The following is a 14761-nucleotide window of genomic DNA, read 5'->3' on the forward strand; positions in this document are numbered from 1 at the left end:
GTACTTCTTCTTGGGAAAATATCTATTCCAGTTGTTTGCCCATCTTTAAATTGGGTTGTCTTTTTATTGCTGAGTTGTAGGGTTCCTTTATATATTTTAGACATAAACACTTACTGGATATGTAGTTTCCAAATATTTTCTCCCATTGAGTAGGTTGCCTTTTCACCTAAAATTCACTTTTGGTTCTAACAGTTTGTGAATTCTTTAGGATTTTCTACATTTACTATAATGTCATTGGTGATTTCCTTTATAAACAGTTTTGAAGAATTGATCTGTAATACTGTAACTCATGCAGCCAGCAGAAAGATGCTTCTTCATGTCACATTAGTTCACATATAGACTTAGTTTTTTAATTAAAACTATTCATGTTTTAGAACATCTGGACTATTGGCATTAGTGTAAAAGAATACAAATGTCATCTAATATCTAAAGACCATGTTTATTTCCAAGCTTGAGAAACACACCTTCTATATGAGAAATACATATTCCCCCACCAAAGTATACACTAAGAGAACATGATGGCTTTTTTCTAGCATATTTCTCTCTCTTCGAGTATGAGAGAAAATAAAAGACTGGTTGAAATTATTTATTTTATTTGCCCTTCTGGACAGAATATACTTATGAAAGCATGGCCACTGATGGTATTTCATTCAACTTCTCCTAGAAGACCTCTTTTCCCCACTTTATGATCTTTTCTCCCAAATTCTCTTGCTTTCTGAGATTACCAAGAAGCTCACTTCTTGATGTTAAAACTTCTACTACTTCAGACATGACCTTGGAACCAAGTCTGATTTGATTGCATTGAAATCAATGAGATTAAAATGAGCCCTAATCACCTGTCAGACCCAAAGAACTGACACAAAATAAAGGACTGGAGTCTTTGGTTCTCTCTTCAGTAATATTTATTGGAAACAGCAATGCTTCCCATGGTAAGAGTTTACACATTAAGCAGTAAGATTTGTCTTTCACTCCACGTGATCCACTACTGCAGGTGGTACATCCGAAGCAGCACGTTAAACCTCTGAAAGAGTCTGTACAGCTAGATAAATAGAACTCTGGATAACTAACAAGATTTTCATGACTGATACAAAAAAAAACAACCCAACACTGATAGGCTTAAGCACAGCACTGTACACACAGAATGAAGATGGGTAAAAGGGACAGAAGTAAAAGTAATGACTGAATTGGGAAGGAGGTTTTGCATATGCAGCCACACATCTTAAACTGCTAAGCACAATAATAATCTTTATTTGGTCCTCATTGAGGGCAGAATATGCACAAATGATGTTCCAAGAACACAAGGTAACGAAAGAAAGGAAAAATATTTACTGTTTCGTGGTCTATAAACTAGTGTGAAAGTGGTTTCTAGCATTTTTCTCCTTGTGTCTCTGTGTCAAGTGGATTTATGAAACACATAATTCATAAATAAAACTGAGGTGAATATATTTGTTCTCCCTTCTTGTAACCTTAGGAAATGTCTTAAATACATATATCATTTCTATAAAGCAAGAAATTTATGCTTGGAACCCAGATTATTTGCCAATTTCTCGTGAAGAATTTTCTCTTTCCAGCCCGACACAATATGCTGGTTGTTAATCATTTTATTCAGAAATAAAATGGACCCCCATACCTTTAATAGCAAGGAGGGAAGAAAACTGGCCATACCTCACAAATAGGCACAAGTGGGGGAACACAAAGGTGATTGCTTGCAGAGAAGGCTTTGAACCCACCGTCAACATTTTTCTGCTGATGGCATCTGGTAGAAACTCATTCAGACCAGAGGACAATTTGCTGATAAGGAAGGCTTGACAATTCTGTACTCACTTATTTGGGAGGGGGCAATGCAAAGGAAAACTCTCTCTCTTTAAATGGAAAACCTGAGACCTCGAGATGGCCTCTGGGTGACAGACAATATCTTCAGTAAAATGGGTTTTCTGGATGTGGCTCATGATCATTTTCTAAGAAGCCACTGTCTCCTGAGAACTGGGTAAACTGCAGTTCTGTGACTACTGGTTGTTCTTGGATGGTGTTTTGTAAGCACATGCCATGCCCACCAGGCTAAGAAGATACCATCCATCACCACAACTTTTGTGTGATCGCACAAGTCAACCAAAGATACTTGGTGGGGCTCGATGACTTGGACCACTGTGGCCTGCGCTTGGGCTATGTTGTAAGCAGCATTACCAAAGCAGTGGTTAAACATAACTATCTGGGTCAAGAGGAGGTGAGCCAGCCAACATTACATTCTAATGGGGCAGGGGAACCAGAATTTCCACATAATTGATGGGGAAGAAGCCTGACTGGCCATGAAGCATCCCCTCATACCAGTTCTCATCAATTTGGTTGGTGAGTGTGATGATATCACCCTCTTTGAAACCCAGCTCTCCTTCATTTTCAGGTTCAAAGTCGTACAGTGCTCGGCAGCAGGGCTGATCCATCGGGGCACCTGGAAATAAGAAGGGGAGAGAAGACAACAACAGGACGGAGATATTGAACTCCACAGTGTCTACTGCATGCTGCACCCATCTAGACAACTGTTATCCATTCTCTTCTCCCTCATTCCTCTTCACACTGAAGCTGCCTCTTGCTCCTAGGCCCCAGGTGTCCACCCTGCCCTCCACCAGCCTTCACAAGCCTTCTCAGATTTCTGGAAGTTGTTGAATAGTCTTGTTTCCATTTTCAGTATGAAAAATAACCACATCTATTCCTGTGCTACGCAGACCTAACTCAGCAAAGAATGCCTTCCTGATAGTGCCTAGAGGTAGAAGACCCAAAGGCTCCTGGAGTTTATAATAAGGTTTAAGTTAATGGCACAGCATGGCCGGAATTCTTTTATGCAAGTAACTTAAAATCTCTGTACATTTTAAACAGTACAGATAATTACAAGAACAATGTTTTGCATCCTAAAAATAATATAGTTCAGTTATGACATTTAAAAAATAATGACACCAGTCCTTAGGAAATAGTTTTAATGTGGTGAAAACAAAACAATATAATACATTGGGTTCCAGTTTTTACTCTGTGTGAATCTGGAAAAAGTACCTTACTCTCAGTCTCAGTTTCTTTGTCTAAAAGTGGAAATAGCAGACCTTACTTCACAGGATTACTGTAGCTATTAAAAGAGATCATGTAAAAAATGCTATAATTTGTACTTGGTAAATTTCTGCATACATAAATATAAAGAGTGTATCAAAGCTGTGGTATAAAAATAATTTACTCTCTCTTGAGTAAAATAATTTAGGATAAAATAATCATTTTATTGTTTTAAATGACCAAATATATTAATACAGTGTGCATAAATAAAAAAATTCATATAAGGACATACAGCTAGTGCCTAGGCTATCCAGATGGCTTTGAAGGAAGAGTCTAATTTCTTTCCTGGACTTATAAAAGTAATAATGTGTCTCCAAATGATAAAGAAAATATGTCCTTGATTTCTGGGCAGGGAAAAGCACATTTAGACATAATGTAGAAGACCAGCCCTTGTGGCCAACTAACTTTGAAAAGCCACTGCTGTTTATACCACTACATGGGGATCTGAGTAGCAGAGGTGAGCACTAAGGGCAGAGGGCTCCAACTGCTGTCTCAGACCACACTTCTCTTTGTAGTCTCCTCATGGCATCTTTTATAACTTTCCTACTGTAGAAAAACAACAAGCATTTGGAGTAAGGGGAATAAAGGAGAAAGCTGTGTTTTTTTTAAAAGTCATATTCCATATAACACTGTTTCCACTTTTCCAATCAAGCATGTGTTAAGATTTAAAATGTCCCAAACACTGGCTCTGCCTGATCTGTGAAGGGGTGGAGAATACTGGCTAATAACTGAAAAATAGTATTCTCATGGAGGTATCAATATTCCTGATAGAAAATAAAATTGTCTTTTACTGTACCAGTCCAAGTATAACAACATGATAAACTGAGGGGGGTGGTTGGGGACCTAGCAGGTGTTGGAATTCAAAATACATTCATCTGCAAGCCCACATGTTCATGTGACTCAAATAGTCCAACCTAACACACCCCTAGAGCTGGAGTATGGGGTTACATGTGCGTGTGGGTTACACACACACAGGGCATTTACTCTCAAGTATGCTGGACTCACAGAAAGGGGGGAGGGGCAGAGAGAAGAAAAGAAGACGGCACTCCCAGCACCATGCTGACATGTTAATGTGATTTACTACCAAAAAGGAGGGTCAAAATCAGATGTGTGAACATGTTAGTTTGCGCTGATGACTGAAAGTGAGAGGCAGATGGACATGCAAATGACGTTTTACAGAGGAAATAAAATGGAAGACTAGGGAAAGAAAAGATGAACAAAAAGCAGGGAAAAGTTTCTTTTAAAAGAGTTTCTACCTGACAAAATGATCCTGTAAGGAACCTTACTGCATATCTCTTATGTAGTCAGATTACAATGATCCTTAGATTTCTGGAAAAGTGTCAACAGGATGTGCCCCAGGCCCATATAATGGGGTGCCTGCAGATCTAAACTCCTCACCTGCAGGTTTGGGGGTACTTGCATGCGAGAGGCTTCCATTGGGCTGAGTACTATCCCCAGTTGGGAATTCCAGACTCATCCGTGGTTTAGGCTGATATTCCCTTCTAGGCTGAGATGAAGCTTGTCTTATTCTGCATTGAAAAGAGAACGGGAAGGGGGCAAGATTAGTAGCCAATTAAGAAGCAAAGAGAAAAGCAAAAATATCCACTAAATGCTAGACTACCAATATATTATTACAGAGCGTGGGAAATCTGAAAGGACCCTAGTTTTTTCATGCATGTATATCTATGCTTTTGCTGATGTGCCATTATGATCATACACTCATTCACTTCATTCTTTCAATCCCTTAATCTTCTCAATGCCTCTTCCTCCTTCATTTACTGAGTGCTAACTAGGCAAACATGCACTTTGCAGAGTGCCAGGAACACAATGATGAATAAGACATAGTTCTTGCTCTCAAGCAGCTTATGCTTTGTAAGGAAGTGAGAGCATAAACAACTGATTGCACTAAATTGTACTAAGTGCTATCATAGAGATGTGTGAGGTGCTACAGTTACAATGGGCAGGAGGGATGAGGTGGGGGAATGGAGATTACTTCCCCACGGGGAAGATGAAGAAGGTTTAGAGAAGCAGGAAAAAGGTATGTAGGAGTTGTTTCCAGATGAACTGTGGAAGAAAACCATTCTATGCAGAGCATGAGGAGAAGGCTTAAAGGGAGATAGGAAATACTGTGTGCTGTGAGAGGGGGAAAGGAATGAAAGAGAGGGGAAGGTAGAAAGGATGACCAACAAATACATTCTTCACAACTCCAAAGAATATACCCCAGTTTTAGATATTCAATAAGCAAAGTAGATAACAGATTTGCAAGGGTGGGGAGGTATTTATGGGATGGTGAATTTAGAATGATTCTGACTTTGAATATTTTCAGATGAAAAAAAGTGGCCCATTCATAATCAAAAGATGTCACAAAAGATATATTTCTCTCGCATTTTGAATGTAAATCTTGATTTCTCATATAAGGCATCAAGGGAGGCAGGATGTGTGATATGATGGAAAAACTTTTGTCTTCTCTGAGACTCATCTATAACATAAGGGGGTTGGATCAGGTGTTATTTTGGATTTCCTCCAGCTATAATACTCTCAGCATTCTTGGTACTCTTCATATTGTATCTTACGCCATGATCTAGCTGAGTCCATGGAGGCAACACCATCCCATGAATCAGGAGCTGGAGTGGGGCTCTGGGTGTAGGGAAGGAGCACCATAATTCAGGCCACTCCTCATGTCACAGTATTTCTCTTGAGTAGTCAGGCAAACACAGGTTGTTTGCATAAACACATTCACGCCCCAGGCCATGCATCTCTGGGTGGTGGCAAAGTCCTGATTTGTTCACCATGCTTCCCCTGCCACTTGTCAGGACCAAGATAGTTAAAACCTTTCTGGAGGCTTTAGAAATGAACATCCATCTCCATAATGGTGCATGGAAGGAAGATGCACTACCAAAGCACTAGTCAGAGAAGATACTGAGATGGAAATAGGTAAGGAGGCTTCCAACAGTATGACACAATATGTCTGGAGCCTTCAGTATGCATTTAGCCACTTCTTCAGCTATGAGTCTAATCTGTCCATAATACGGGAACAAGCGTTGTTCAATTGATCGTCTGATATACATGTTGAACAAAACCACCCTGCTTAATCTGGCTAAATAAAATAACGCATGTGGCTGTGCAGGCTGTGCCTTTACAATTCCACAGAGCTCTGTTCACATGGAAAATTACTCCAGCCCAACTCGGGGGCACATCTAAGGAGGTGGAAGAGGAAGATGAAGGCAGCTCTGATAGGGGAGGACTTTATCATCATTTCAAGAAACATAAGGTACGAAAAAAAATACAAGTTTTCCAATATGACAGGCTTGACTGTGAATCTCAGTTTCATAGCTATATGACTCTGGGCTAGTAGCTACATCATCTCCCTGAGCCTCAGTTTGCTCATTCTGTTAGGAGAGGTTAAGAATACTTAGCTTACATAGCTGATATGAGGACTGAAGATAAAATATACTCTGTACCCACACGTATTTCTGCTCAGAAAATCACATCCATTATCAATAGAAGCATCCTGGTATTCCATCTGTGGCAGCCAAAATATAATTCAAGTATTGACCTCTCATAAACAAAAGTGTCAATCGAACAAAGCAAAACAAAGCACAAGACAAAACAAAATAAAAACAAACAATCCCAAGGATGCCTGGGTAGGATCAGCAGGAATTTGGGCATAAATTTGCTTCCAAATATGTTCTATTATTCCTATTTCTTTACACACCACTTTATTGGAAGAAAATGCAAATTTAAAAAGAGGGAACTGCAAAATACCTTTCTTCCAGTCTGACAGTGACTTGCTGCAGTATCTGGACGGCCTGCTTGTGGTATTCTAGCTGGGCTTGCACGAGTGCAGAAAGCTGGCTCACCTGTTCAATCTGCAGATCAATGGGAGAAAATCATGAGCCTAAGTTACCAGGTCACATTCTTAAGCAACTAATACTGCTCAGTACATATGGCAGAGCTGCTGTCCCCAACTCATAATCTGCTTGGTGAAGGTGAGGATTGCATGGTGAGCCAGGCTATGACAGAAATCTCTAAGTAAGGTTCCAAATTGATAAATACCGTCTTTGCTTGGAAACTCCAATACCATGAGGAAAAGCAACATTGATAAGAATCCTCAAGAACATCACATAACTCATTAAATAGTCTCATTCTTACCTACAACATTCTGATTAGTATTTGGCTTCTTTTATTGATTTCCTGTCTGTAAAATATGCATTGACTAAAGGACGTGACTCTTGGCTCCCCATATATTTCAGTCTAGTTTACTATTATTGCTGCTAATAAAATATGAATCTTGATTTCTCATATAAGGCATCAAGGGAGGCAGGATGTGTGGTATGATGGAAAAACTTTCGTCTTCTCTGAGACTCATCTATAACATAAGGGGGTTGGATCAGGTGTTATTTTGGATTTCCTCCAGTTATAATATTCTAAGCATCCTTGGTACTCTTCATATTGTATCTTATGCCGTGATCTAGCTGAGTCCAAGGAGGCAACACCATCCCATGAATCAGGAGCTGGAGTGGGGCCCTGGGTGTAGGGAAGGAGCACCATAATTCAGGCCACTCCTCATGTCACAGTATTTCTCTTGAGTAGTCAGGCAAACACAGGTTGTTTGCATAAACACATTCACGCCCCAGGCCATGCATCTCTGGGTGGTGGCAAAGTCCTGATTTGTTCACCATGCTTCCCCTGCCACTTGTCAGGACCAAGACAGTTAAATAATAAGCACAAAAGGCTGTATAATATCTTAGCAGCAATTGGTCAGCAACTCACATGGGGCAGGGAAGTGAAAATGAACAAGGACAGGAAAGCTGGTTACTAAGTCCTGTTACATGAGTGCATATGACTTCAAGTGTACACAACTCAACAGAATATAACTTCTAAAGTCATGAATAATAAATTAGTACTCTAGAAATATGAGATAAACCACCTAATCTATGCCACAGATATAGTTTCTATGGTATAATCATCAATCTCAATAGAAATTAAGAAAAAAAAATGTCAATTTTACTTCAAAATACAAAACCTATGTTGGGCATTCAGTGTTAAATGTATTTCAGTTGATATTCTTCTACAATATGAAGTCATCTACCCTGTGCTTCAGTGGAATATTTGGTTAGGTGATTGGGCTTTTACATGGATCATGAGAAACATTCTTTACCTTCCCACTGCTGGTAATACTTTTAGATTTATTAGTATTAGTCAAATTACAGGAATGCAGAAAAGGCTTCGGCATGTCTCAATCTGCTTCACAGTTTATAATTATTTAAAAGAAAGAAACACCTAGTAAAGGTCTCATCATATAGTATAATCTAATATTAACATTTTTAGTTACATAATTCTTTAGCCCATTAATAATTTGCTACAAATGGCAAGATTTAATTAAAAAACCACTGGCGAGTCACTCACGTCCATCTCTAGGAGATTAAACATGCTCGACTCAGCAATTTCTTTAGACTCATCAAATTTCTCCAGAGCTTGACGGAGTTCTTCATCTGGAATCTTTCCCTGTCGTTTCTTCTTATAATCAAAGTCCAGGCGTCGACCCTCCAACTTCTTTAGATGATGCTGAAAAAGTCAATGGTAGGAATATGCTTTCACAGGACCTATGCAAAAAGTCTTTTTCCTGCTGAATTTCCCATCATGCCCCATTACTTCCAAAATAAGACAGTTTTTTTTTTCTTTTTTTTTTTTTTTACATGGGCAGGCACGGGGAATCGAACCCAGGTCCTCTAGCATCATAGGCAAGCATTCTTGCCATTGAGCCACCGTGGCCCGCCCACTAAGTTTTAAAATAGCATGTCATCAGAGAATGAAGGAAACACATCAGCTGCGCAAACACAAAGGCTAAATGTAGATAATAAATGCTTTTAAAAATAGGTAAGAATATGAAATAAATTATGGAAAATACTAGTACCCTTTATTTTCTGGCCTTCTGGCCAAAAAGCAACATGGAATATGCCTTTTCCGTCCCATGACAGAATCTGGGGATGTGTGTACACACTCTTGCATACATATACATAAGGTCCACAAGTCTCATTTTCAAAAGTGAGTGTACCTCACGAGAAGGCAGTGGGAAAATACTTTGTTGAAATAAATGAGAAAAACAGTGTTTTTGCTTTTAAAATCTTAGAATGTTAGTGTTGAAAGGGACCTGTTTTTGAGGCAATCCAGTCTACTGAAACCATCTAAGTTGCTCATTAAAAAATGGGTTCCTCATCCCCTGACCTAGTATATCTAGGGCTGGAGCACATGTGACTGATGTGCTCAAAAAGGTAGCTTTTGGGAAGCACTGACTTAGTTTAAGTCCCCCATTAATTTTGACAGTTAATGAAACTCAGTTATGAAATCTAAAATGCAAAGGATCTCATTTAATGTTCCATGCTCAACTTCAAACCCACTGCCCTCCCCTCCTTGCCATATTAATTATCTTCAATGAATGGTTGCCCTGCCTCTGCCCCAAATCTCCAATGACCATGTGGGGAAGTAGTTTCCCAAAGCCAAAAAGTATTTTTTTTCCTGAGGGTTATATCCTTATACAATACTAACAGATGTGAGAAAACGCTAGATTTTTTTTCCTCCTGGGTATGAATGGAGTGGAAAGGAAGGAAATGAAAAAAAATAAAATAAAAAACAACATTGTGGGGATTGGTGAAGAAAATGGGAAGTCAAGCAGGAAGAATTATATCTCAAAACTTCCCTTTCACTGCATCCCATTCCCTCAATATATGTGCCTCATTCAAACTAAATATTCTTTTAAAATAATTGAACCTGTAGTCAGGTGTAGGGTAGAGCACTGGATTTAGAGTTATGTTTTGGATTAGGTGTGAGTCTGACACTTAGTAACTGCGTGACCTTGAGCAAATGGTTAAGTCTGAAGGAGATTTAAGCTAGGAAGAAAGAAATCTAGAAGACACATCATTTAAAGTTATGGCAGTCAAAAAAATTAAGCTTAAGATAGATTTAATAAATATTTGTTGAATGAATGAGCAAATAAATACTTAATATCAATTTAGAGGCCAATCCGGTTAAACGTTATTTATTAGAAATAGTTCAATTGAGCTATCTGATTTTAGAAAGAGGACAGTTTTGGGTATTCTTACTCAATCGTAACAATCATGAAAATATAAAAACATGGGGTTTTAGATGCAGTAACTTTACTTATGCTAATGACAGGTGCAGATAGTATTTTAGAGGGACAATGAACCAATAAAACTGTAGAATAATTAATAAAATTGGTTGTTTTCAGGGAAAGGATAATTATACTTCTGGTGAAAAATGTTCAATATGAACAATGAACAGAAAGAAGGCAAATGTAATACTCATGAGTGATGTAGTCATAACATCATAACAAGAGGGCAAAAGATATTGCAGGTTTGGTTTCTCTCCATTTATCTTGGGAATTGTTTTGTAAGTCATGTGCCCAGTGTTGATAGCTAGCAAGGCAGGCTAAAACATGCTTTTTAAAGGAAAAGGACACCTGCATTAATTCTATTTAACCACACACTTCCCAGAAGACTAGGGTGTAGATACCTGAATTTCCCTCAGATCTTTGTCATGAAGATTCTGAAGGGGGTCAATAAAGTTCTGTTTCACCTCCATGTCCAAAGAGTCTTTCACCTCTGAGAGTTCCCGCATTGCTTCCCCCACGTCCCCGAGGGCTGGGCCTGCAATGGGAGAATGAATCTCTTCTATGTAAAAGAGCAAAGATGTAAAGTATTTGCAGCAACAGGGCCCTTCACAGATAAAAACCCAGGTTTACTGCTTGCCTTCTGAAGACAACCTAGACAAGGGAGAGAATATAATGGCTTCCAGAGAACAGTGTATTTTCTACTCACAGTGGATTATACAGGGCAAAAGACTCGATGCGTTCTAAAGCTATTTTATTCCTTATTATAAAGAAAGTAAAAAATGTGCTTTTCTTCAAAGATTTGGGAAGCTCCCTTGCCTCTCTCGTAAGTACCAGCTTTCCCTAACTGGTGAAATGATGTGCCTTATGGCCAATTCTTTGAGCAGAAGCAAACACCAGGAATAGAGAGGCAGATTTAACCAGAAAGGATAGTTATTTGTTAAGATCACACTTCACAAGGGGGTGAAAACAAAGTGTTTAGTATGGTAGCTAAACCATACTAGCTTCTGAGTATTGAAGGAAAAAGGGGTGAAGGAATAAACGAAAGTCTCATCCAGGGCAGTAGAAACAGTTACTAAGAAACAAAAGAATAGAGATCTAAGAGAAAGCCCATGGAAAAGGGAGCTGAGTATAACATGCTGCATTTTCACTGCTCACTCTGCCTCGATATTCAGTTACTGCCAGACAAGCCAACTGAAAATTTTCAGGCACCTGAGCATATCAACCAAAGCTATGGCAAAGATTAAGATTTCATCAGGGAAAAAAACAAACCAACCCTAAAGTAGATCATGTTAAAAATGATTAAATTCTGAAAAAAATTTTGGGCCATGTGCACATGACATAAAACTAAAAATCAAAATGTAAAATGATTTGAATAACTTTTTGCAGAGGGTCTACTGGTGCCAAAATCCCCACGGACAAACAAAAGAATTGAAATGTGAGCAAGCATCATTACCAAAGTTGCAGTCATCTCCAAGCTCTCTTCCAAACTTGAGCATGGCCTCTGCAAGCAGTGCTTCTGCCTGAGGATAGCCTGGCCCTTTCTCTTGGCCGCGGATTTTTGACATTGTATTAATCATGCTGAGTTTAGCTCTGGAAGCTGAAGGCAAAGAGACAGCAGGTTTTCAAGTCAGACAATGTGGTATAGTGGAAATAGGACTACTACTCCCCAGGAAACTGGGGAATGAGGCCTTAAACCAGCCTACAAACCAGCTCAGACACTTAAAAGTATACCTTAAGCTTCTGGGCTTGATGGATTCACAAAGATAGATGGACAGATTTTTAAAAACTCTTCTTAAAATCTTATGAAGACCTAAGTAGGAAAGACAAAGCTACTCTGAATGAAATAGGCTCCTACCTCCCTTTCTTGTAGCCTTCCCTATCCTCATTTTATTGTGGTGATCCCAGCAGTACTACTGAGTGACTCCATGGAGAGCATTTTGAAAATGACTAGATTATGGGCTCTTCAAATTTAGGATAACAGTTTTATATTTCAATTCTAAGAGTCTATGAATTAAAGAAATTAATGGCATTCTTGCAACGTGGGCCTTATGCCATGTTTCACTTATACAATGTATAAACAGAACTATTTTCAAAACCATTTCTCAACTAAGATTCTGATGGTAAACACTTCCAGAAGAAGAAATACTGTGTTCATTGCAAAAGACTTAATCATTTCTCTAGCATATAACTGCATGATAAAATTCATTTTGTGCCACAAAGACAGTCACAATTAAAATTTTACTTTTTGCTTTTATTTTTATAGAAGAGGATAAGCCTAAAAAGCAATTCTAGCTTTGATGGAAGAGACAGTTTCATTAACAAACAATTAAAGCCAATGATTTAATTGAAACTAGGATGCTTTTATGGGTTCCTCAGGTTCATTATCAAGACTTTGGAGTATACATTAATCTAGCTGTGCCCAAGACTCCACTGCATGGAAAACCCTGATAGAATTATAGCTTAAACGCATTGTGAGCATTCAGTGACCAGCATTTAATCTTGAACATTTATTTCAAACAGGCTTTTATTTAAACCTTGGGTCCTTACCCAAATCAATAGGCCATTCCCTCGATCATGAGGCTTACTCCTGTCAAGCTTATGTAGGTAGTAGAGAAGCTTAGATTACCTATAGGAATGCCTAAGAGTTATTTCTGGAGGACCTCTGTTGTTGCTCAGATGTGGCCTCAATCTCTCTCAGCCCAACTATGCAAGTGAAATCATTGCCCTCCCCCATTACATGGGACATGACATCCAGGGGTAAAAGTCTCCCTGGCGACATGGGACTCATCCCAGGGATGAGTCCAGACCTGGCACCATGGAATCAATAATTACATCCTGACCAAAAGGGGGAAAAGAAATGTAATTAATAGACTATCAGTGGCAAAGAGAGTTCAAATAGAGTGGAGAGGCTACTCTGGAGGTTGCACTTATGCAAGCTTCAGGTAGACCTTGCTATCTATCATAACCTGCCAACCCCCAACCAGGACCATTCTAGCCAATCCTAAAGAACACCTAAGGTAATATATAAGATTCCACAAGGGTTCCAGGCACTGGAGTAACTTTCCAGGAACCTACAACCTCCACATACATACAACCTCTGTCCCTGGTCCAGACAGGTCCTGAAACCTCATCTAACCTCTCCAGAACATCAGGTAGTTCCATCTCCCTATCCCATATTAGTGACAGACCCTTCCAATATAAAAGATTTAGAATTGCCATAGCCCAAGCAACCACAAAGAGAGGTATGGAAAGATCAAAGGTGATGGTGAAATTATACCGAGAAGATAGGACTTGACAAATGAATATGAATGCTGAATCATGAAGTTGTTATTTCTCAGTCTCCAGTATTTTAGAGCAGCTAGAAGTAAAAACCTAAAATTGTGAAACTGTAACCCATGTTAAAGTCTGAAATATGTTCTACAACTAATTGTGGTGCTGTGCTTTGAAATTTAAAGCTTTTTTGTATATATGTTATTGTTCACAGAAAGAAAAGGGGAAAAAGTCAATTGTGATGACAAAAAAAGTATTTAAGCCCTCTAGCCTCCTATATTCTGGAGCAGTGAGAAGGAAAACTATGAGAGGATCACATGACAAACTCTGGGATCTGTCCTATAACCACTTTCTGAAAGTGCTTTAAAAACCATTGCTTTTTTATTTCTTCGCTTTGTATATATGCTATAGTATATAATTTAAAAAGCTAAAAACAAAAACCTTGGGTCTTAAAGGTTGAGACTCAAGATGTCCCTCAGGGGCATTACAATGAGCAAGACAGCTGCGTTCCCTGCTTCCAAAACATATTTAGTGAACCAAGGGCAGAATCTATTAAAAAAGCAATGCGAATGAAAGTATATATATACTAAGTGCTATAATGGGAATTACAGCCAGTCATAAAAATATGACACCATTCTATTCATGGGGGTGGGGCACTGCAAAGAAGGATTCCTGGAGGGAAGTATCTTTGAGTCAAGAACCACATAGTGAGAAACAGCTAGTTAGGTTATTAGCATGAGCAAAGTCTGTGGTGACTCGAAAAAAACATAAAATTACATTTTTCTTTATTCTGCTTTTTATCAAATGTTAAATCTCATGTTAACATACAAAACGTGACACTGAAAATGTCACATAATCATACCCCTGTCCCCAAGGTGCTAAAGGTGTAGAGAAAAGTCAAATAAATAAACAGAGAGTGGCAACAAGCATGATAAAGGGCGAAATGGCTAAGATGTACAAGGTACTAGGGAACACAAATAAGGAGTAAAACAATCACAAATAAAAATGAAAATAGCAAACACCAGACTAAAAGTAGTACAGAACGAATAGCAGGAAAGACAATAAATGGAGATCAAAGAAGTGGAGTAATGAAAACCACAAATGGTTGTTAATTCCTTCAAACCCTGTTTTGATCATTTTATATTCTAAACATTTATTCCTTTCATGGAAGCTGGTTATTGATTTGTGCTTCTATCTTAGTTTTGTTAAAGTTGTGTTCTGGCAAATAACTTAAAATTGTTCCAATATTGTACAATGTTGAAATTT

General features: G+C 38.6%; 1 protein-coding gene across 3 annotated transcripts in view; it reads right to left on the reverse strand.

Moving 5' to 3' along the window:
• Nucleotides 1-885: 885 nt before the first annotated feature.
• Nucleotides 886-14761, reverse strand: part of SH3GL2 (SH3 domain containing GRB2 like 2, endophilin A1) — a 260562-nt gene continuing 246686 nt past the window's right edge. For all 3 annotated transcript variants that reach the window (XM_077148083.1, XM_077148085.1, XM_077148084.1), the window contains exons 4-9: nucleotides 11679-11822; nucleotides 10627-10760; nucleotides 8503-8661; nucleotides 6859-6962; nucleotides 4492-4622; nucleotides 886-2446 (exon numbers count right to left, since the gene is read on the reverse strand). In XM_077148083.1, coding sequence (XP_077004198.1) covers nucleotides 2247-2446; nucleotides 4492-4622; nucleotides 6859-6962; nucleotides 8503-8661; nucleotides 10627-10760; nucleotides 11679-11822 — 872 coding nt within the window. In that variant the 3' untranslated portion in view covers nucleotides 886-2246. The remainder of the gene's footprint in view (nucleotides 2447-4491; nucleotides 4623-6858; nucleotides 6963-8502; nucleotides 8662-10626; nucleotides 10761-11678; nucleotides 11823-14761) is intronic.

This window comes from Tamandua tetradactyla, chromosome 2, assembly GCF_023851605.1.
Source record: "Tamandua tetradactyla isolate mTamTet1 chromosome 2, mTamTet1.pri, whole genome shotgun sequence".
Taxonomy (NCBI): domain Eukaryota; kingdom Metazoa; phylum Chordata; class Mammalia; order Pilosa; family Myrmecophagidae; genus Tamandua; species Tamandua tetradactyla.